Raw genomic sequence first — 24,519 nt, 5'->3', positions numbered from 1 at the left:
CTCATGGTCATCTTGAATGCTGAGTTCACACAGCCCGCTGTACTTTTTGATATTTGGGAAGCTCTTACCTGCCTAGATTCTATGGGGCCATAAAACACAACCATCGCAATACCACTGACCACTATATGAATCCATTTGCTTCTATTGTTTTGCCATTTTAAAAAGCCCTGTGTAATCATGTGTCTCGAATTTTATGTGACTGGTCTTTTACATTGTTGTCTTCTTACCACAAATTATCTTGCACATTCTCTTTAACAAGGAAATAGGGAGTTGGGCTTGGAACCTGAATGCCAGACACCAAGGGAGAGGGAGAAATTGTCTCCTTCAGGGCCGAGGTGGCAGTTTCAGCCAGCTCAGAGGGGCTTCCCTCTCGCTGTCTCCTGCGGAAGGCAGAGGGGCTGGGGGTCCACATGCAAGACCCGATCTAGGCAGGCAGACACGAACCCTGCACGCCCATTGACTTACTGTTCAGTAAGCCTTTGTTGAGGGCTCCACTCTGCCAGACACTCATTATGGGTGATGAAGCAGTTCCCCAACAAGACAAAGAGGGAAAAACCTTCATCTCAAGGAGTGCGCTTTCTCTGACTTTCTCTCGCATCTCTCTGGAGGGACAGGCACTGCTCGAGGTGCGGGGTGTGCTGCTGGGAGCTGAGCCAAGTTTGCACACTCTCAGAGCACACCTCCCCGTGGCCCTGGAGAGGGCCATTTTTGGGAGTCAGGCATCACATTGTGTACACACGGAGGCGGTAGCTGAGAGAGGTAGCTCGTGTGAGGTGACGCGGCTTGCTCGGCAGTCAGAACTCAGGTGGGTACGTTCTTACCGCCGTGCCGTAGACACCCAGCACCCTTGTCACAGAACGTTTGTGTGCTTAGACTTTGGACTGCTGCTCCAGAGTCCTCTCCAGCTTTTGTACGGTGGAAAAGTGCAAAACTGGAATCCTTGCTGAGAAGTGAGCTATCTTCCACATGATTGACCTGTCTGCTATGAGGAGGGGTTGCGACCCACACGCAGAGACATGTCTGATGACACGCCAGCAACGAGCAGCCTCTGCGCAAAACCTCGGCTCTGCCGCGAGCTGACTGCTCAGCAGGATGCAAGCGACGCCACTGTGTTTCCTTTTGTGGAAGATGGAGCGCGGGTGTCATTTCATACTTCCTTCAAAATAAGGTGCAAGTGAGAAAATACAGGTGTGGCACCTTGATCGATATCTAACCAGATGCTTAGCCAACGCCATCTGGAGATGCGCGTGAGCTACAGCGTGCGGCCGCAGCGCACTTGGTGGTGGTCACGTGCGTTGCGATATCAGGACGTGGCTCTTTGTGTCACAGTGACCAGGTGAGCGGAGTTTTCGCCTAAACGTCCTTTAGACGGGGGTGCAGCTCGTTTCTGTGTTCTGAGTGCAGTGGGACGAGGGTGTTGTGTGGTGGATTCTCCTTTTTTCTAAAAAGGTTTTATCAAAGTATAGTTGGTTTACAATGTTGTGTTTGTTTCAGGTGGATAGTCAAGTGAGTTAGTTATGCATGTACATACGTCCACACTGTCATAGTCTTTTCCCATATAGGCCGTTGCAGAGCATTGAGTAGGGTTCCCTGTGCTATGCAGTATGTTCTTATTAATGATCTATTTTATATACAGAAGTATGTATATGTCAGTCCCAGTCTTCCAGTTTATCCCTCCCCTTCTTCTCCCTGTAGCCAGAAGTCTGTTTTCTACATCTGTAACTATATTTCTATCTTATAGATAGATTCATTTGTACCACCTTTTTTCTTTTATATTTCACATAGGAGCCAAATCATTTGATCGATTCTCCTTATTTGAACCTCTCCTGTGAAATATTATTGGAAAAACCAAGAGGTGTTTTATCCATGCAGAATTTCCTTTCCAAGATTTTTTGTTTTAAATACTGTGGCTTCGTGTATCTTTTCAGAACTGTTGAATATGGTTCCAGTGTCTTGTCAAGATACAGATCCCTTTAACCAGGATGGCTAGAGCCTGAGGTGCTGGGGCTTTAGGATAGACCTTATGAAGGCTGGTCTGCAGGGGTGATTCCTCAGCTGGGAACACAGCTCTTCTCTTAACCCCATTGTGAAATGTCCATCCAAGGGCTTGATCAGCATTGTTTACCTTGAAGTCAGGCACTTGGGCATTTACAAGACAATTACCAATCATACCCAGAGAATGTACTTCGCAACCCCAGGAAGTCATCTGTATTTCTTTCATTTGACAGAGAGCTCAGCCTTCTGTTTCTTTCAGTATCTGCCTTTGCCAGTCTGCTTTCTCCCCCTGCCCCCAGAAAAGAATCTTTTTCATCATTAGAAGTGCAAGGATTAAAATAAGATACCAAGCTGATATAATGTCCATTTTGTGTATTATTACAATAGTATTAGTATTTTCTCAGACACATAAAAATTCTCTATCTTGCCTCTCCCAGTTCATCATAGAATTAAAGAATCCTAGTTTGAGCTGGGAAGAATCTTGGATTTCTCAGAACTCATCTGGGTACAGCCAGTTTTGCCCACTCTGCTCTAGCTAGGTCAGATTAGCAGGAGTGGGGAGGATAAGCATTTACTAAGCATGTTAAGTGAGGAGTCCGATATGGTTGAAATAAGCTCAAGTTGAAGGTATAGTTATGGAGTTCTTTTTTTTTTCTTTTCTTTTTCTGAATTGAAATATAATCCAAGTGTGAAGTCTTAGGGACATAACAGTATTCCTCAGAGAAATTTGAATCCTGTTTATGTTGTTGAAAGATGACTTTGCCTCATTTTATTCAAGCAGTTGAGTAAGTCAGGAAAATTATGCCCTAACCTCAACTTGAAATACAGTGACTTAGAACTTTTGCTTAGTTGATACTTGAAACCAAATTTGGGGGCTGAGGATATCTTTTTTTTTTAGCCCCATGACTTAATTTTTGACTGATTGAGATTTTATGGGGCTGGGGGTGGGAGAGAATACTCACTGGAGATGTAAATATATATATATATTATAAAAACATATTAAACATAGAACTATCATATGACCCAGCGATGACACTCCTAGATATATACTCAAGAGAAATGAAAACAGAGATCTCCTTAAACTTGTACACAGATGTTCAAAGTGGCATTATTCATAACTGCCCAAAAAGTGGAAACAATCCAAAAAGTCCATCAGCTGAGAAATGGATACACAAAAATGTGATCTATCTATACAGTGGAGATAGATAGTATTTGGTAGTAAAAAGGGATGAGGTGCTGACACATTATGACATGAATGGACCTTGACAACACGCTTTGTGAAAGAAGCCAGTTACAAAAGACCACATATTGTATAATTCCATTTATGTCAAATATCCAAAATGGCATCCATTAAGACAGAAAGTAGTTAGTGGTTACTGAGGGCTGGGGTGGAAGTGGTGGTGTCTGGGGAGAAATAAGTAGTGAGAGTTAATGGATATGGGGTTTCTTGTTGGGGTGATGAAAATGTTCTGAAACTGGTTGTGGTGAGGATTGCACAACTCTGAGTATATTAAAAGTCATTGAACTGTATACTTTAAATGGATGAGTAGTGTGGTATTGAATTATACCTTAAAGCTGTTACATATATACACACACACACATATATACACACACAAATACAAATATACAATTACAAATATATATGTGTATGTGCGAAGAGACTAAGCCATTAATGGTGGTTTTATAGATTGTTTTTCTTAGTCCCTTTCAAGTTTTCTTAATTACTTTTGTGGCTCAAAAAAGTGTTACAAATAATTTAAATAAAAAAACCCAGTATGTGTTTTTTTTTTTTTTTTAAAGATGTTTTAATTTGTTTCTGAAAGAATGCAGAGTAGAAATAGAAAAATTACATTGTAAAAGATGATGTTGCAGAGTTGTCTGAGGTCTTCTCTTGTCCTGACATCCTCTCCTTGACTGCTGATCCTGGGGCAGGGTGGGAACCTGGTTGAGCGTTGCGCTTGATGCATCGGCGGGAGTGTTGGAGCTCATGGACTAACAGGGCTCATGCTGATGTTTCTGTGAATAAGCACCTCATTGTTTCTTCTAGTCTGTATTTATACTGGGAATGCCAAATGATAGTTCTTACTAGTATTCCTAGTAAGTAAAAAAGTTATAATTCCTTCAGTGAAAAAGGTCTCATAGAGATACTGAAACAAAGGTCAGAGTGTCATGACAACCTCTGAGTTGAGAGTGGTAGATGTCACAAATATTTTAAAATTTTTTCCCTTTGCCATTGTAATTCTCTAGTAGTTGTGAATCAGACATGCACACTAGGATAAAACATTAAGGTGATTCGTGGAAGTGAAGTTACTAGTGAAACTCCAGTGTGTAACTGGAGAGGAAAGTGTGGCTTGGGCCTTGTGGAGCTGGAGGAGTGGGGGGAAGCCAGGGGAAAGGCATTATCTGTCTCATCAACCTGGCAGTTCAGAAGTTGTGACGAAATAATGCTAGTATTGAAAGTGTTTGGATTAGTAATTTTAAAAAAGTGAACAACTTTCTCTTCCTTGTCGCTAATGATCTACTCTATCTCATCAGTTATTTTGGGCCATTGGATCCTAATCAAGGAGAGAAGCATTTGTTCAGCACCTGTAACATGGAAGGTGCCCTGCTTGGTCCTGGAGATGCAAGTGTTGGACTTAAATTGATTGGACTCAACCTTCCTAGAGCTTACAGTCTTTTGGGAGAAGAGGATTCGTTCAAAGACTGTGAACTGCACCCTTTTTGGGCGTTGGTGGGGCAGGAGAGCAAGCTGAGAGCATGACTCGTTTTCCTTTGTGCTTTGACGCTGCCCTGCATGTCTAACCCAGCTGGGGACTTAATTGTAGAGAGTTGAACCTGAGGTAGGAGTGAATCTGCAGTAGTTGTCTGGCTGCCTCTGATCCAGGTTCTTTTTGCCTTCTTCCTGGGGGAGGAGTCGGACAGCACAGCAAACGGTAGTTGGAGAATACTGAGCAGCCTGTACTTTTGATGTAAGCTTTCTCTTTGCTGAAGTCTAACCTCTGTGGTTCCATTTCTCAAAAGGTGACAGTATGGTTTGTGCACAGAATTGAGATCTAGTAGGCTAATCTGTTTCTTGACAAGACATTGGTATTAATCTTACAGCTCCTCCACCTTGTGTTGAAAACCTTGCTTACTTAAGGTGCAGTGTCCCTGGTGAACATGAATATTAGCGACTACTTCTTGTTCCATTATAGTTCGGCAATAAAGACCATGTTTATGATGTTTGGTAAATCTGATTTAGGAGGGGGTGATCTTTACTTCAGGGTGGGCCTTGAAGGCAAGATTAATAGGCCTTTGAAACAGAATAGCTTGGGTTTGCTGATATCATTATCCGCTGAAGGTTGCTATAGCAATGGTAGTTTGATTGCACTCTGCAATTGGTGGTGCAATGGCTGAGTGTAAAAGGATCCTAGGCATTTAGCAGAAACTCTGCTGGAGCAATTAAACTCCAGTGGAAGGAGTGCCAAGTTCTTTAAAACCTCTAAGATATAGCTCTATATCATCCTAGATTAGTTAAAGATGCATTATTGTCACAAGTATTTTTTTAATGATTTTGAGATAAAGGCTTTATAGCTTTGAAAGTTGTTTTTAAAATGATGAAGTACACATTTTATGAAGATATCTGCTTTAATATAGTTTGTACTATTTGCTTGAATATTGAGCAGAATTGATTTAGACTGTAAGGAAAATGTAGGCTTGTGAAGATCAGCCTTTTGAGAGGGGCAGGGAGATGGAATCCAAACATACCACCAGGGTGGACTTGGAACAGAATACCGGGTGAAGACATCCTTTGTTGTTGCAGGTGGATTACCTGACATAGAGATTTCTTCATCAGCAACCCTGAATAAAATGTGTGTTATTCTTCTGAATCAGTGCTGTGGGTGCAGAATTCTTTCGAGATGCAGAATTCTTATCATTTAAGAGTATGTGGTCTAAAGTGCTCCGGCCTGGTGCACTGGGAAGACCCAGAGGAATCGGGTGGAGAGGGAGGTGGGAGGGGGGATCGGGATGGGGAATACGTGTAACTCTATGGCTGATTCATATCAATGTATGACAAAACCCACTGAAATGTTGTGAAGTAATTAGCCTCCAACTAATAAAAAAAAAAAAAGAAAAAAAGAGTATGTGGTCTAAAATGGCTCTGAAGTAATATCCAGCGATGGGCAATAAAAACGTCTGTGGTCCTCTTGCTGTCAATGCAGATGTGTCTGTTGAAACTTTAGTTCTAGTTACCCTTCTTTTTTTTTTTTTAAAACATCTAGGGAGGTGGGAGGGGGGATCGGGATGGGGAATACGTGTAAATCTATGGCTGATTCATATCAATGTATGACAAAACCCACTGAAATGTTGTTGAAGTAATTAGCCTCCAACTAAAAAAAAAAAAAACATCTTGGTGGGTATTCACTGAATTTGTAGAGTTTGGCCTATATATATTTCAAAACAGAAGACTTGCTGCTCTCATATGGTAAGCACTATATAGATGCTTCACATCAGTTTTCTGCATCTGTGCAGTAGGACGAAAACTTTCTCCTAACATAGTGTTTTGGACTTTGGTGAAGTCGGCTCATTTTGACATTCCCGGCAGGGGCCCTGTTGTTCTGCAGATGGTACTCTGCTGCCACCTGGAGGCCTTGTTTGGGATGTGCATGTAAAGGTGGGCTGGGATGCTGGACGACAAAAGGCTGGGCATCAGTTACTGTCTTGTCCTTACTCCCTTTTGAGGTCAGTGGTCATGACTACATGAAATTGAAGCTATTGTCCTTTAATTTTTCTTCACAGGGGCTAATGTACAGTATGAATTCAAGAGCAATATATTCTGTGTGTGTGTGTTAGTCACTCAGTTGTGTCCGACTCTTTGTGATCCCATGGACTGTAGCCCGCCAGGCTAGTCTATCCATGGGGATTCTCTAGCCAAGAACACTGAAGTGGGTTTCCATGCCCTCCTCCTTCAGGGCATCTTCCCAACCCTAGGTCTCCCACATTGCAGGTGGATTCTTTACCGTCTTAGCCACCAAGGAAGCCCAAGAATACTGGAGTGGGTAGCCTATCCCTTCTCCAGGGGATCTTCCTGACCCAGGAATTGAACCAGGGTCTCCTGCATTGCAGGCAGATTCTTTACCAGCTGAACTACCAGGGAAGCCCCAATATACTGTGAAAAGTGAAAGTTGCTCAGTTGTGTCCCAGTCTTTGTGACCCCATGGACTGTACAGTCCATGGAATTCTCCAGGCCAGAATACTGCAGTGGGTAGCCTTTCCCTTCTCCAGGGGATCTTCCCAACCCAGGGATCAAACCCAGGTCTCCTGCGTTGCAGACAGCTTCTTTACCAGCTGAGATACTGGGGAAATCCCAATATACTGTGGTAGAGTGCAAATATCTTATTAACTTGCTTAATGTAAAGCAAGTTCAAAGTTATCGTTACACAGATTTAAAAAACCACATCATGACTTTGTGTTTGTTGACTTCTCTGCTCCATCCTTGCCTTTTAAGATTCGTCCTGGAAAGCCACCTTAGACTTTTTCTAAGCAGAAACGTGGATGAGAATCAGCATTGTTGCCAGGCAGGAAGAAGAGCCTGAATGAATCTCCTCGGAGGTGTGAGACCTCTGTGTCTTACCGTAACAGGAGTGGCGTAGAATAGGGAATGCCTAGTTAATGCACCTGTCGGGAAAACCAGGGGCTCCCCAGACCGGGCATCCTGCAGGGCCCGGGGGCAGAGAAGCTGAGGGTCCAGAGGAGGGCCTGGGCCCACAGCGTCACTGTACAGACACAGGTCCTGGTTAATCTCCACCCCATGCCCTAGTTAGCAATGCCCGTCTCTTCTATTTTCCTCAGGCCCAAGCCTGCTCTCATGCTTGTTTCAGCCACAGTGGCTCTTGTTTACGGGTAACTGAGCACCAATCAGTCAAGACAGAGAAAAATACGCCTTAAGTGGGCCTTCCTGCTCATCCCAGCACACCGTGAGCACTGATGCTTCCCGGAAAGCCTTTACGCGGAGCCTGGGCCCCCGGCTGCCTGGGGCTGGTGAGGCGGATCCGGGCACTGTCCGAGGTCCCAGCCCAAGGGCCGTGCCGACTTTTAGGGCTGTTCTTGACTTTAAACCATGGGCAAGGAAAGGCTGAACCTCGCCTAGAGCAAGCTAGGCTCTTTTGAAACGTGCAGTTGGTGTTACTGGAGGAAAGAGAGGTGTGGGGCTTCCTCAGGCGGGTACGAGTCATATTGTCAGAACGGTGCTGTGTGGAGGAAGCTTCGGTCAGCGCGCGGCCTCCTTCTGGGTTGGGGGGTTTGTTTGTTTAACGGCCGTCTTCTTCCTCAGGATTTCCTGTGAGAGCTCCTGGGCTTGTTTACATCTTGGTCCATACAAACAATATCAGAGCGTGGGCTGTCGGGTCATACTCTGCTCTGCGGAGTTTTTTAAGAAGCCAAATCTAAAACCTAGTTCCACACAGAGAGCTCTGAGCAAATCATTTATATTTGTCATCTAGTTTCTCTTCTCTCTGCCTTTCTTCTTCTTCTTCTTCTTCTTTTTTTAAAGGAAGTTCCTATCAGTGGATCCTGATGAGAATTATTCTTTTGCAGAGATTAAGAATTCGGGGTGCAGCAGATCATCACCTAGGAAGGAGGATGTAAAGGTAATGGTTCTTTGCCTGTTTTCACCTTTGTGCTTCTCTCTGGAGTTGAAGTGGAAGTGAAGATATGGTGCTAAAAATCCAAAGCAAGAAAACTTCAGGGATATGTCCCGAGACATGCTGAGAATAACTTGAATTATTTCCTCTATCAAATTTTCGATCTCTACCCTTGATGACTAAACCTAGTGGTCTTTCTGGGTTGTATATGCATCTTGTCTATGCAAGATAATTGAATACATTTTCTAAAACTTTGTACCTGAAGATGGTATCTATAGCTGTTTCCCAACAATGTGTCTTCAGAAATGAACCTGGGAGCTATTTCCTGAATATAAAATAGTCTATGGATGACTTTTAGGCATGCTTGAGCTTGGTACAGATCCTTTGCTTACTTCTGGCTCTTAATATTAAGTACAGACTCGTTTTTCTGTTTACATATGGTGACATGTGTAACATGTCTTTCCTAATGTTTTCTTAGGTTGCTTTTTCATTTACAAAAATAAACAGTGTTAGCAAGTAAGTAACTTGTAAAAAACCGACCTGACTTTGTCTTTTTCAGCATGTGAAAAGCCCGGTGGTTCCACTGAATGAAGACGAGGACCAGGACAGGCTAGATTTGGGTATGTTCCAACAGATGGCTTCCTCTGGCATTCATATAGGGGTATCACAGACACGGGCATGCAGGCGACAAGAAGATCTATTTAGAAATAAAATCTTCCTTTCTGGGAGCCGGGTCTGTTTCTTGAAATGCATTTGAGTCTCCATTTACAATCTAAAAAACAAATCAAAACAAAGGAAGGAATCCAAGCTTTTCCTGGACAGTTTTACTCTGAGCACGTGCTGGCTTGGAGCTGGTCGTGTGTTACCCTGTCATCCCTATGAGGTAGGCACTCCTAGCTTCTGTGTGTAGCTGATTTGACGGAGGCCACTGTGAAGAGTAAATAGGGGAATTGAGACTCAGAGCTTCATCTGCCTGGCCTCAGAATCCCCAGGTTTACCTCTGTCCCACTTTGATCCCTGGTGAGGACCGCTTGGAACTGTCCGTGGGATCTTTCCCCTGGCCTCAGGAAAAGACCAGATGCTCACCCTGGGGCATGGATCTGACGTAGGTGTCGTTTCAAAGGAAGCAGACACTCTCTTGGCAAGAGGAAGCTATTTCTTCCTGTGGCCGTGGGAATTCCCATCCGCTCACAGGCATCATCACTCAGCACTCTCCAAGGCGTATCTCCCCACATCTCTCCCTCGAGCCTTTGTTAATTGTTCGGGGCTCATCAGGGCTCCATTCTTACCTTTGAGTTAGAGCCTCATGAAGCTGTTGGGGGTTTGAGGATATACACAGGCGGGGCCATCCGCTGATGCCTCATTTGGGCCTCTGAGAAGTGGGAAGCAGAGAATCAAGAAATTTCTCAACCAGTTTCCTCAGGCTCAGCGAGGCTGAAGCAGCTCGGACACCTGGAAAGTGCCAGGGCAGAACAGCCTTAGGAGCTGCAGGGGGCCGGTGGTCAGGGAAAAGCAGGACACCTCCCTGGGTGAGAGCCAGGGTGGGTGGGCCTGCGGAGTGGAGCGGTGCGGGGGGCTCCCTCGGCGGTGTTTTCTCACCTGGCAGGCACAGAGCAGAGCAATTAGGAAATCAGGGAAATAAAGCCGGGCAGGGGGGAAGCACCCCGCGTGCCAGTTGGCTGTGCCGCAAGCAGGGGTGGTTTCTGGATCTCCTTGCATGAGGTGCCGCTGGAACCTGAACAGAAACTAGACCATCCCAGGCACTGCGCACACCTTTGCTGTTTACGCTGTGAGGTGTGTGTGTGCTAAGTTGTTTCAGCCATGTCTGACTCTTTGTGACCCTGTGGATGGTAGCCCGCCTGGCTCCTCTGTCCATGGGGTTCTCTAGGCAAGAATACTGGAGTGAGTTGCCATGCCCTCCTCCAGGGGATCTTCCCAACCCAGGGATTGCACCCGTGTCTCTTGTGTCTCCTGCATTGGCATGCGGGTTCTTTACCCCTAGCGCCACCTGGGAAGCTATGTAAGGTAAGAGGATAAGAGGAGTACTTTGCTTCCAGAAGAGGGGGAGAGGAAGGAGAAGGGAAAGCAGGCATGTCCACGTGGATGACTGTCGTGGGCCACTGGAGCCCAGAGTCTGGCCGCTGCTCATGCGTGCCGGATGTCTCCTCTCCAGATTGCATCATGCTTCCAGGAATGTTCGCTCTGAAGAATGTTTACCAAGACAAACCGCTGGTGGGGGAGGAGTGTTGGCTGCTAAAAGGATCGAGTAGCAGGATTATTTTAATTTTAGGCTCTAAACATTCACACTCTTCTCAAACTGGTCTCCTTACTGGGTAGGAAGGCGCATGTTACGGAAACTGTAGTAACCTGACCTCATCGAAGTTTTCGTCAGTAACATCATTGTGTCTGAGGAGGGATGTGACGAAGAATTTGAGGGAGCTGAGCCTGTGCGACTTTAATCTCGGTCATTTACGAGGAGGTCTCTGTGTGGTGGTCTTGTTCGGCTTGTTTCTTGGCTTTGTTGTTCATCAAAACTTGGTGGGTTAAAATAATTACCTTATACAAAGAACGTAATACATTTTAAAAGAACCTTCTGAACAGACTCACAGACTTAGAGAATGAACTTATGGTTCCTGCGGGGGTGGGAAGGGGGAAGGCTGGGGGGAAGGGGTAGTTAGGGAGCTGGAGATCAACATGAACACACCACTCTGTTTAAAATGGGTAACAAACAAGGACCTAGTGTAGCGCACAGGGGAACTCTGCTCAATGTTCTGTGGCGGCCTGGATGGGAGGGGAGTTTGGGGAAGGATGGGTACGTGTATATGTTTGGCTGAGTCCCTCTGCTGTCCACCAGAAACTATGACAACACTGTTAATCATCTATTCGTCAATATAAAATAAAAAATTAAAAAAAAAATAAAAGAACCTTTGAGACAGAAGAGGGCAGCAAGCAGTGAGCAAGTCAGGTGGTAAGCTGCTGTCTGGAACCAGAAACGGCTTTTTCCCCTGGTCGCGTCCAAACTGTTTTACTTTGTAGGTAAAGCTGATATTGTGCTTAGCCTCTAAGGAAGGACTGATTGCTGTGGGGTTGAGGTGCATTTCTTTGCTGCCTTGTATTATTCAAAGCAGTGTGACATGAGTTTAGTGTGATCTCGTCAATGATGTCAGTGCTGTTCCAGTGGAAATTTCTGTGACGATGGACTTGTCCTGTATTTGCACGTGTTCTGATCCAGCCAGTGGCCACGTATGTCTGTATAGCATGTGATGTGTGAGCAGTGTGACTGAGGAACTGCCTTGGAACTATAACTCTTGCACTGGACGGGGAAGATCCAGAGTAAGTTTCCTTTGTATTGTTGTTGGTGCATCAGAGCATCGACAGCCACCTCGACATTAGTTTATACGCTGAAGATGACTACTCATGGGAGGAATAATGTCTCCGGTGGGTAGTAGGTGGTAACCCCATCCCAGCCAGTGCCCCTGAGCTGTGTCAGCAGTGAGTCATGATACTGAGATGACATTTACGGTGAGTGCAGATGTGAGAGCTCCGCTGTCTGTGGATATTGTGCAGGCTTGGCCTTTTGCTCAGAGGGGAGAGTGTGAGTTGAGGCCGGGGTCTGATTGGTGTGCTGCGGTTGTGAAGATTGGGACTCCTTGGCATATGGCGCCTTCACACTCTGCGCAGGTGGGATGCAGGAGAGGGCAAAGCATTTGGAGCAAAAGAAAGAAGAAGGTAGATGAAATGGGTCCGTATGGAAATTAAAAAGGAAGAAAGGGTCCGTTTGGCTTGAGGATACAAGGCTAAATGTGATGAGGAAATCGAAGCTTAACAGTGGGCAGCTGTGAGTGTTGTGCCAAGGAGAAGGGATGTGAATGTCGAGCAGGAGGCGTGGACCTCCTTGGGAAGTACAGTGGGGAGGGTGAACTTCCGCTGCCTTGTTGGAAACCCAGCTACAAACAAAGATGCATCAGACCAGCTCTGGATTGGCAAAGCTGGAAACGGCTTGGTTAGTTGTTTGTTGTAGTTTAAAAGCAAACTTTACTTTTAAAAGGTTGAATCTGAAAAAATAAAAACATGTGCCTGGTAAGAAACTAAGATTTCCGGTTAAAAGTTAAGTTCATGACTGAGTACTGTGAAGCAAGAATGCCAGTGTCTCAGGTGAATTATGGATCCCCCGGAGGTGACACTCCTCTCTCAGCAAGTGATATTCCAGTGTGAGTGAGCTTGTATGTGACAGCCCAGATTTGAAACTGATTTTCCTGCAATCATTTATCAGCTCAGATTGGTCACACAGTTCAGTTCAGTTTGGTCACTCAGTCGCGTCTGACCACTTGCGACCCCATGGACTGCAGCAGGCCAGGCTTCCCTGTCCATCACCAACTCCCAGAGCTTGCTCAAACTCATGTGCATCGAGTCGGTGATGCCATCCAACCATCTCATCCTCTGTCGTGCTCTTCTCCTCCTGCCTTCAATCTGTTTGCTTTGGACTAAAGATAATTTGTTGACGTTTACGAAAGCTGTAGTTATGTGAACATTTGGATGGAAAAAATGAAGGACTGGTAAAACTGACATGTTGAGACAAGAGCTCTGTGAGCATGCTTAACTTTCCCCATGGGGGCAGGTCGTAGGGAGGTGGGGTCACTAGGGGCCGTGGTAATGGAATTGACCTGGTGTCATCTTCCTGCCTGGGGAGGCCTGGTACCTGAAGCTCTGGGTGTGAAGCAACTCCTTATCTGCTGTTTAGCAAGTGGAGAGCGAGCCTGATGCAAATACTTGGGATTTTAAGCATGATATTGTGCTAAATGGTGCTTTCCTGATGGCTCAGACGGTAAAGAGTCTGTCAGCAATGTGGGAGATCTAGGTGGTTTGATCCCTGGGTCGGAAAGATCCCCTAGAGAAGAGAATGGCTATCCACTCCAGTATCCTTGACTGGAGAATTCCATGACAGAGGAGCCTGACGGGCTACAGTCCATGGGTTACAAAGAATCGGACACGACTGAGTGACTAATACACACACATTGTGCTAAATAAGCCTTTCAGAAGAAATAATTTTGTCTTTTGTAATTACAGAGGTAATAACTGCTCACAGTAGAAAACTTTGAGGTTTTAGAAAGAGTAGAAAACAAGAAAAACATTCCTATTGTTCTGCCACCCCCAAAGCAGCTACTGTAAAATTTTGGTATGTGTACTACCAGTATTTCCCCTGTGCATCTGTTTTTTTACATAGTTGTGATCATGTAAGCAATAGAATTGTGTGTTCTGCTTTATTCACGTTAGATTATATGACATATAGAAAGCCCCATGTTAGAAGGTAGCTGAAAATAATGCTGTACATTTTTTCTACTAAAAATGTGGATTACTTTTGTAAGAAGAAAGAGATGATGTCATAGATTCTCCCTGTAAGTGTTTGAAAGTGTTAGTTGCTCAGTCGTGTCTGACTCTTTTGCAAACCCATGGACCACGCCCGCCAGGTTCCTCTGACCATGGAATTCTCCAGGCAGGAGTACTGGAGTGGGTAGCTATTCTCTTTTCCAGGGGAATCTTCCCGACCTAGGGACTGTTGCTGCGTCTTTTGCACTGAAAGCAGATTCTTTACTGTCTGAGCCACCATAAATGTTTATTGGCTAGGAAAAAAAAAAGAAAAACTCAAACTCTCCCGTTTATAATATAATTGTTGATTTTACAGAGTGGTCCACTTGTCAGTACATGCTAGAGGCTCAAATCCCAGTTATTTGTTAATACCCTGGGTCACTTCTTTGCTGTTATTGTTTGTTGAAAGTGAAGTGAAAGTGTTAGTTGCTCAGTTGTGTCTGACTCTTTGTGACCCCATGGACTGTAACCCACCAGGCTCCTCTGTCCATGGAATTTTCCAGGCAAGAATACTGGAGTGGGTTGTCATTTCCTTCTCCAGGGGATCTTCCCGACCCAGGGATTGAACCCAGGTCTCCTGTATTGCAAGCAGATTCTTTACTGTCTGAGCCACTGGGAATCTTCTGTGTAATTTGAGAAAACCTCTCAGTGGGTATTGGGACTGGCAAGGTGGGCACTGGGAAGAAGCTGAGCCAGAGCTGGGTATGGAAGGCAGCCTGACTTGATGCCAGAAGAACTTATCCAGATGAGTTGGGAAGAGGGGGCACAAGCAGAAACAAACAATAGGAAATGAGGTGTTTCAGGGTGCACAGCCCAGCCAACAGACAGGACAGAGGAAGATGGAGCACCCGCACAAAAAGCTTAGGAAAACATCACCAAAGGGTAACTGGAAGAAAATGATTGGAAGATGCAAAGAATAGTCCCTCTCGAACGAAATGTCAGGGGCTGTACAAACTCTTTATCTGAGACCTGCATCTGTGCATATATCTGGGAGAGTCCAGGCCCATGGATTTAGGTGGTGAGCTGGGTGGAGACAGTGCAGTCAATAGTACTAGTCTGGCAAATTACTAATCAGTAGGACTAATTAGGTTAGTCTTTTCTTCTTAGACTAAGTGAAAGTTTGTAAATGGAATTGAGGCTACTAAGCAATAAAAGCTTATAAAGAGCAATTTTAACTTGTGTGGAAACATCTCAAAACTTTATCTTCAGAAACAAGACCTAAAATGTGGAATCTTAAGATCTAGGACTCATGTCACTGGATGCTGACCCTCTCTTGTTGTTCAGTTGCTCAGTTGTGTCCAACTCTTTGTGACCTCAGGGACTGCAGCACGCCAGGTTTCCCTGTCCTTCACTATCTCCCTGAGTTTGCTCAAACTCATGTCAGTTGAGTCAGTGGACTTCAGCATCAGTCCTCCCAGTGAATATCCAGTCCTTTAGGATTGACTGGTTAGATCTCCTTGCTGTCCAAGGGATTCTCAAGAGCCTTCTCCAGCACCACAGTTTGAAAACATGAATTCTTAGTGCTCAGCCTTCTTTATGGTCCAATTCTCACGTCCGTACATGACTACTGGAAAACCATAGCTTTGCTTTGTTGGCAAAATGATGTCTCTGCTTTTTAATACACAGTCTAGGTTTGTCATAGCTTTTCTTCCAAGGAGCAGCATCTTTTTAATTTCATGGCTGCATTCACAGTGATTTTGGAGCCCAAGAAAATAAAATCTGTCACTGTCTTTTAGCTGTTGTTATTTAGTAACACATGTATCTATGCTGAGATCTCAAAACTGTTGCGTGAAATGTGGAAGAAAAGGAAAAAAAGGGAGAGAGGGTAACCTTAGCAAAACCATTAGCCTTCTGAAAAATAGTTTTAAGCCTAATTTCTGACAGGTTTCTATACCCCAGGCTATAAGAATTTTGGGTAGATTCCTTGTTTTCTCCATTTAATTCTTTTCATTTCTTTTTCCATGGGGCGGGTGTATCATCTTTCTACCACAAACCAAAGCTTACCAGTGTTTTGGTTTGAAATAAAGGAGCTGGGACTGGAGAAATATCCCAAGATGACCACTGGAATGCAAAGTTATTTGTAAAAATTCGGATTTGAATTTTATTCCTTTTGTTCACTTCAATGAAAATTTCTTCTTGCAGTTGTTGAGGTTTTAAAAATTGGTTTTGGTAGAAGAAATTGCCGACTTATTGGAATTGTGCTGAGTGTTAGAAGCTGAGGTTGGCTCTCTTATCACGAGTGTTCTGCCTTCTCTACTTGTGGTTTCATTGTTTGAATAAAATTCTCCTTGTGGAATGCAAATAAAGCACTTTTCTTTAAATTAGACAATGGGAATATGTATTGACAGACTTTTATCCGATAAGTTAAAAGAGAACTTTGGGATTATCAGGTCAATTAATACTACAGAGTAGGAAGAGTGAAGGAACTAAAGCCTAACTGTAGGTGTAATGTCTTCATGTGATGGTCTTATAATTTAACATAGTTGCATAGTTGCTTTTTTTTTTTTTTAATAAGTGCAGAGTCTAGGAAACTGGTCCAATGATAGGTCTAATAATGTTCTGCCTATTTTTTGCTCACAACTATGTGTTTAAAAACATAAAGCAAAATGAAAGTGAGTTAAGATTAGGCGTTGCTAGTTAATCTAAGCACTGTCTTATCTGGACTCTCTCTGCCCACTGGAATTACCTTGGGGCTTTAACAAACAGTCCTGGAGCCTTGGTCCCGCCCGCAGAGAGGTCTGACTCAATTGGCCTGAAGTGCAACCTGTGTTTCAGGAGTTCTAAAAGCTCCCCTAGCTGATTCTCAGATACAGCCAAGATTAAGAACCATGACAAAGCTCCTTGAGTGAGCCTTGCTCTGCTGAAATCGCTCCTGACTTACTGGATTTTCTGTATTTTTGAAATTGGAGATGTGTGGTTCTCCTTTGATTTCAATTGTTTATAAAAGCAGTTAATGGGAGCCCACTTCTATTAGGTTTGCAGGCTTTGAATGATTATCACCGTCAATATCATTGTAGATCTAAGGGAAAGGTAAAAAATAAAAAATACATTGAAAAAGTTACCTAACTGGTTGAACCGAAATGAAATGATTAAGCCTTTAAAGATCCTTTTTAAACGTTAAGAAGGAATCAAGTGGTTGTATCTGCTGTCCTGTTCCTTTGTTGGACTTAGGATGGATTGGAATGGAGGGAGTGGGGGGCTGTTCATGCTGATGTCATGAGGGCATTGTAAGGAGGCCTGATATTTGACAGTGGTACCAACCTAGCTGTTGTTGTTTAGTTGTTAAGTCATGTCCGACTCTTTGCGACCCCATGGACTGAAGCCCGCCAGGCTCCTCTATCCATGGGATTTTCCAGGCAAAAATACTGGAGTGGGTTGTCATTTCCTTCTCCAGGTAATCTTCCTGACCTAGGGATTGAACCCACATCTCCTGCATTGGTAGGCATTGGCAGGTGGATTCTTCACCACTGAGCCACCAGGGAAACCTAGTTGTAGTGTATTCTAAATGGCCTTTTTCTTTCATCTCACAAGCTAACTTAATTTCTGAAACGTAATCAAGGAGAGGAAAAAAATGGCAGTTCTTTCTCTGAAACCTAAACTTTTTCATTCTCCAGAATGAGATCCTCAACTCTAAGTAAACCAGCTTAGTGAATAATTCCATAGCTTCTATCCCTAAAGATGCTATTTTGATTAAATCAAACAATTATAAATTTCAAATAAGCATAAAATCTTAAGGGAACTATAACTACCTTATAAAACATGAACCAAATGAAAGATACGAAATACATTCTGGAAATGGTATTTGTAAATGCTTCATATGGAAAGTTAAATTTCTACTTAGAGATTTTGTCTCCTTTTCTTTGGCTGAGACACTAGAATACCTATGTGTACAGACACTTTATGAAAGAATTGCCCATACAGAGGAACCCTTGAGTTTTGGGCTTGATGGCAGTGTCAGTGTGTTTACATGAGTGTAGGCTTGCTGAGTGTGTGTGTACATGCTGAGTCGTTTCAGTCGTGTCCAACTCTGTGCGACCCTATAGTCTACAGCCCGCCAGACTCCTCTATCCATGGGATTCTCCAGGCGAGAATACTGGAATGGGTTGCCATGCCCTTCTCCAGGGGACCTTCCTGCCCAGGGATTGAACCTCCATCTCCCGCATCAGCAGGTGAGTTCTTTACCACTACTGCCGCCAGGGAAGCCCCCAGGCTTGCTGAAGACCCAGTGGTTAATGCCTTGGAAGGGACTTAAGGGCAGTTAGGATTCTAGTTAACTTTCATTGCCAGTGGTACAAACTCTAACAATTTATGGGACAATTTGCTGTAACTCTCAGTGTGCCTAATTTGGAAGACATTTTCATGAAACATGGTCTGTTCAGCATGAGTAAGAAATCCAACAGAACTTATTCTTCCCCATACGAGATTCTGCTGAAGAACATGTGTAGCGGGAAGAAGTGATGCAACCAGCTGTTGAATGGGAGATCCAGTGGAAAATAGTCTGCTGTTCCTTCATGATATTTAAAATAACAAGCAGAAAAACAGAGTAAAAAATGAAATTAAAGGTGTCTAGAATTTTAAGGCAAATTTTGAGTAAGCAAGCTGGGCTTCATCCAGGTTCTTGAGATTTATGTGCCATTAGGTTTCTGCTGATCTCAGTGAGGTGGACTTACCTGCCCCACCAGTGCCCAGTGAGGGCTTCTCATTGGGGCTAACTCTTGGGAGCATATTAACCCCCCAAATCACACTGTTTCTGAGAAGTTAACATTACTTTCCGCAGATAATCTTTTCATGTCTAACTGGTTTCCTCACGGTTGCATGGTAATGTCACGTAAGAACTTAAGTAAAGGGGAATAGAGTTTTATTCTATGTATCTGAGTAAGCAGTGCAGACTTTCTTTTAGCATAAATTCCACAAATATTTAATGAACATAGATTCTGTACTCTTTGCCCCCATTGTTTAAAACATTTTTAAATTTTATTCTGTGGAACAGTTTTAGATTTATAGTAGAGCGGCAAAGGTGGTTCAGAGAGTTCCCATATCCCCACCCCGCTAGATCCTCCTTGCTGTTGTTCAGTCATTCAGTCGTGGCTGACTCTTTGTGACCCCGTGGACTGCAGCACGCCAGGCTACCCTGTCCTCCACTGTTTCCCAGAGTTTGCTCAGGTTCGTGTCCATTGAGTCGGTGATGCTATCTAACCGTCTCATCCCCTGCTGCCCTCTTCTCCTTTTGCCTGCAGTCCTTCCCAGCATCAAGGTCCAGGTTTTTCCCAATGAAATCCCCCTACTCGCCCTTATTATTTAACATCATATATTATTATCATGGTACATTTTTTAGAATTAATGAGCCAACTTTGATACATAATTACTGACCAAAGTCCATCCTTTATTTAGATCTTCTTAGTTTTTATCTTAGTTTCCATTTTGCTGCCCCAGGATATCATATTACATTTAGTTGTTGTGTTTCCTTAGGTTCCCTTTGGCTGTGAGAGTTTCTCAGACTTGTTTTTGATGATCTTGACAGTTTTGAGGTATACTGGTCAGGTATTCTATAAAATGTCCTTCAATTGGTAATCCCTGTCATTTAACTGGGGTCATGGGTTTGGGGAGGAAAACCACCGCGGTAAAGTGCCATTTCCATCACATTGTATCAGTGGTATAGAATATGAGCACAGACCTATCACTGTTGATGGTGACCTTGATGACCTGGTGGGGCTGGTATTTGCCAGGTTCCTCCACTGTAAAGCTCCTCTTCCCTCCTCCTCTTCCCGTGGTGTGTTCTTTGGAAGGAAGTCACGATGTCCAGGATTGAGTAGTTCTCTGTATGCTTCCCTGTGGGCAGAGTACCACCTATACTATTCACAGTTCTTCTCCATGGGAGATGTGAATCCTTCTGCTTATTTATTCAAGCATTTATGTCAGGATGAATTCATGGATATTTATTGTAAACGTGGGGTGGTGACCTAGTGCTACATTGTTCAGAGTGTTTTAGCTTTGGCAATGGGGGGCTCTTTCAGTTGATGTCTGTATGCTTTCTACATATTCCTGTCATTGTGGGGGTTTTTTTGGTTTGTTTTTATGGTGTTGAACGTATCCTTTATGATATTGTAATGGTGGATACATAACACGATATTTGTCAAAGCCCATAGAAAGCACCCAGAGTAAGCTTCAGTGTATACAAATTTAAAAATTAGGAGCTTGGAGGATCCTGTGATGGAATATATAATGTAGGAAAGCAGTCTAATTTTATTAAAAAATTTTGGAATGACCTTATTATAGAGGATGGGAGTGGGATGCAGACCTCAGTCACTGTGGAAATGAGTAGTCTGTAAGAACAAAGGCAAAAGGAACTGTACATAAGCTCTCTCTTCTTGGTTATAAAGTTATTTCCCATAGGGATATAGGTTAACATTTCTGATACTGGAAATAACTAAGTCAGTGGATTATGGAGAGTAGGTGTCGGGTTTTCACAGTTGAAGTGGGAGTTTACGAACAAGCACGGGGAGGCCAGAGTGACCCACGTGGTAATGAATTAAGGATGTTGACATTAGTATGTCCTCATGATTAGTTAAAATAAATACACATGGTTCTCTACAGAAATGTTTGTGGGTGTATACCTAGGTTAAGTGTTTGTCTCTCAGTAGTGTCCAACTTCTTGTGACCCCATGGACTGTAGCCCACCAGGTTCCTCTGTCCATGGAATTCTTGAGGCAAGAATACTGGAGTGAGTTGCCATTTCCTACTTCAGGGGAGTTTCCCGACCCAGGGATCAAACCCAGGTCTTCTGCATTCCAGGCGGATTCTTTATTGACTGAGCCGCCAGGGGAGCTTGCAGCTGGGTTAGGACACACATGTTTCCTTGCTCTGTCAGTTGAGAGGGCCCAAAAGGATCAATATTCAAGTAGCATATACCAGATGAACCCACCATATTAAATATTTAAAAACAAACGAACTGGATTAACCATCACATTTTATGTGAATTTCAGCTTCAAAACTTTATTGATAATGTTTATGTTAAAACTGTTTACATTCTTTGCTCTTTAAACTTATTTACATATGGATGACCATATAAAAGTCTATAGAAAAATTGATGTTAAAATTGATTCTAAAAAAAGTTTCTGAACAAGTCTATGTCATGCAAGAAGCTTTTTCAAAAAATTTGGGAAAATTGAAAATTAAAATTGGAACATTATGAGAAAATGAACGTGGTCCACTGGAGAAGGGAATGGCAAACCACTTCAGTATTCTTGCCTTGAGAATCCCATGAACAGTATGAAAAGGCAAAAAGATATGACACTGAAAGATAAACTCTCCAGGTCAAGAGGTGCCCAGTATGCTCCTGGAGAAGAGTGGAGAAATAACTCCAGAAAGAATGACAAGATGGAGCCAAAGTGAAAAGAATGTCAGCTGTGGATGTGACTGGTGATGGAAGTAAAGTCTGATGCTGTAAAGAGCAATATTCTTAGGAACTTGGAATGTTAGGTCCATGAATAAAGTGGTAAACTAGAAGTGGTCAAGCAGCAGAAGGCAAGAGTGAACACTGACATTTTAGGAATCAGTGAACTAAAATGGACTGGAATGGGTAAATTTAATTCAGGTGACCATTATATCTACTACTCTGGGCAAGAATCCCTTAGAAGAACTGGAGTAGCCCTCGTAGTCAACAAAAGATTCCAAAATGCAGTACTTGGGTACAATCTCAAAAATGACAGAATGATCTCTGTTTGTTCACAAGGCAAACCATTCAGTATCACAGTTATCCAAGTCTATGCCCCAACCAGAAATGCTGATGAAGCTGAAGTTGATCAGTTCTATGAAGGCCTACAAGACCTTCTAGAACTAACACCCAAAAAATATGTCCTTTTCATCATGGGGGACTGGAATGCAAAAGTAGGAAGTCAAGAGATACCTGAAGTAACAGGCAAATTTGGTCTCAGAGTACAAAATGAAGCAGGGAAAAGGCTAACAGAGTTTTGCCAAGAGAACACGCTGGTCATGACAAATACCCTCTTCCAGCAACACGAGAGAAGACTACACATGGACACCACCAGATGGTCAATACCGAAATCAGATGGATTTTATTCTTTGCAGCCAAAGATAGAGAAACGGTATACAGTCAGCAAAAACAAGACCAGGAGCTGACTGTGGCTCAGGTCATGAACTCCTCATTGCCAAATTCAGACTTAAATTGAAGAAAGTAGAAAAAACTAATAGGCCATTCAGGTATGACCTAAATCAAATCCCTTACGATTATACAATGGAAGTGACAAATAGATTCAAGGGATTAGATCTGATAGACAGAGTCCCTGAAGAACTATGGATGGAGGTTCATAACATTGTATAGGAGGCAGTGATCAAGACCATCCCTAAGAAAAAGAAATGCAAAAAGGCAAAATGGTTGTCTGAGGAGGCCTTCCAAATAGCTGAGAAAAGAGAAGCTAAAGACAAAGGAGAAAAGGAAAGATATAACTATTTGAATGCAGAGTTCCAAGGAATAGCAAGGAGAGATAAGAAAGCCTTCTTCTGTGATCAATGCAAAGAAATAGAAGAAAACAATGGAATGGGAAAGAGTAGAGATCTCTTAAGAAAATTAGAGATATCAAGGGAACATTTCATGCAAAGATGGGCACAATAAAAGACAGAAATGGTATGGACCTAACAGAAGCAGAAGATATTAAGAAGAGGTGGCAAGAATACACAGAAGAACTATACAAAAAAGATCTTCATGACCCAGATAATCACAATAGTATGATCACTCACCTAGAGGCAGACATCCTGGAATGTGAAGTCAAGCAGGCCTTAGGAAGCATCACTATGAACAAAGCTAGTGGAGGTGATGGAATTCCAGTTGTGCTATTTCAAATCCTAAAAGATGATGCTGTGGAAGTGTTGCACTCAATATACCAGCAAATCTGAAAACTCAGCAGTGGCCATAGGACTGGAAAAGGTCATTTTTCATTCCAACCCCAGAGAGGGAAATGCCAAAGAATGCTTAAGCTGCTACATAGTTGTACTCATCTCATACGCTAGTGAAGTAATGCTCAAAGTTCTCCAAGCCAGGCTTCAACAGTACGTGAACCATGAACTTCCAGATGTTCAAGGTGGATTTAGAAAAGGCAGAGAAACCAGAGATCAAATTGCCAACATCCATTAAATCATAGAAAAAGTAAGAGAGTTTCAAAAAAACATCTACTTCTGCTTTATTGTCTGCACCAAAGCCTTTGACTCTGGATCACAGTAATCTGTGGAAAATTCTTCAAGAGATGGGAATACTAGACCACCTTACCCGCCTCTCGAGAAATCTGTATGCAGGTCAGGAAGCAACAGTTAGAACCAGACATGGAACAATGGACTGGTTCCAAATTGGAAAAGGAATACATTAAGGTTGTATACTGTCACTGTGCTTATTTAACTTATATGCAGAATACATGTGAAATGCTGGACTGGATGAAGCACAAGGTGAATCAAGATTGCCAGGAGAAATATCAATAACCTCAGATATGCAGATGACACCACCCTTATGGCAGAAAGCAAAGAAGAACTAAAGAGCCTCTTGATGAAAGTGAAAGAGGAGAGTGAAAAAGTTGGCTTAAAGCTCAACATTCAAAAAACTAAGATCATGGCATCTGGTCCCATCACTTCATGGCAAATAGATGGGGAAACAATGGAAACAGTGACAGACTTTATTTTTGGGGCTCCAGAATCACTGCAGATGGTGACTGCAGCCATGAAATTAAGACGCTTGTTCCTTGGAAGAAAAGTTATGACCAACTTAGCTTAATAAAAAGCGGAGACATTACTTGCCTACAAAGGTTTATCTAGTCAAATCTATGGTTTTTCCAGTAGTCATGTATGAATGTGAGAGTTGGACTCTAAAGAAAGCTGAGTGCCAAAGAACTGATGCTTTTGAACTGTGGTGTTGGAGAAGACTCTTGAGAGTCCCTTGGACAGCAAGGAGATCCAACCAGTCCATCCTAAAGGAGATCAGTCCTGAATATTCATTGGAAGGACTGATGCTGAAGCTGAAACTATAACACTTGGACCACCTGATGTGAAGAACTGACTCATTAGAAAAGACCTTGATGCTAGGCAAGATTGAAGGCAGGGGGAGAAGGGGACAAGAGAGGATGAGATGTTGGATGGTATTACTGACTCAATGGACATGAGTTTGAACAAGCTCCTGGAGTTGGTGATGGCCAGGGAAGTCTGGCATGTTGCAGTCTATGGCGATTGCAAAGGGTTGGGCATGACTGAGTAAGTGGACTGATGAGAATAAATTCAGATGTAATCATAAATGCTGCTTCCCTAACTTGGCTCTTCCTACTGTGTAGAATTTTTTTTTCTCCTTAGGTTGTAACAAGATGTTAATACTTTCCTCCCTGCCCTCCTTCCTCTATGCAGACTCATGGCCCATATCCATGCTGCTTCTGCCCCAGGAGGCCCTCACATCTACTATCCACAGCTGCCTTTTTGGGATAAATTAAAAATTCTTCATGATGTATCATTCAGGAATATTTAATGAATTTATCCTAATTCT

The 24,519-nt window shown here is 43.2% G+C and overlaps 1 protein-coding gene across 10 annotated transcripts in view; it reads left to right on the top strand.

Moving 5' to 3' along the window:
- The window catches only part of ARHGEF28 (Rho guanine nucleotide exchange factor 28), a 323,435-nt gene that overhangs the window by 164,057 nt on the left and 134,859 nt on the right, over positions 1-24,519 (top strand). For 9 of the 10 annotated variants that reach the window (XR_009690541.1, XR_009690540.1, XM_061129550.1 and 6 more), the window contains exons 8-9: positions 8,572-8,624; positions 9,178-9,238. The exons of the other annotated variant lie outside the window; for it this stretch is intronic. Coding sequence is in view for 7 of the 9 variants with exons in the window: in XM_061129550.1 (XP_060985533.1) it covers positions 8,572-8,624; positions 9,178-9,238 (114 nt within the window). In the remaining 2 variants the exon portion in view is untranslated. The remainder of the gene's footprint in view (positions 1-8,571; positions 8,625-9,177; positions 9,239-24,519) is intronic. 10 annotated transcript variants of the gene reach the window in all.

This window comes from Dama dama, chromosome 25, assembly GCF_033118175.1.
Source record: "Dama dama isolate Ldn47 chromosome 25, ASM3311817v1, whole genome shotgun sequence".
NCBI classification, from domain to species: domain Eukaryota; kingdom Metazoa; phylum Chordata; class Mammalia; order Artiodactyla; family Cervidae; genus Dama; species Dama dama.
This window is presented reverse-complemented; position numbering and strand designations above follow the sequence as displayed.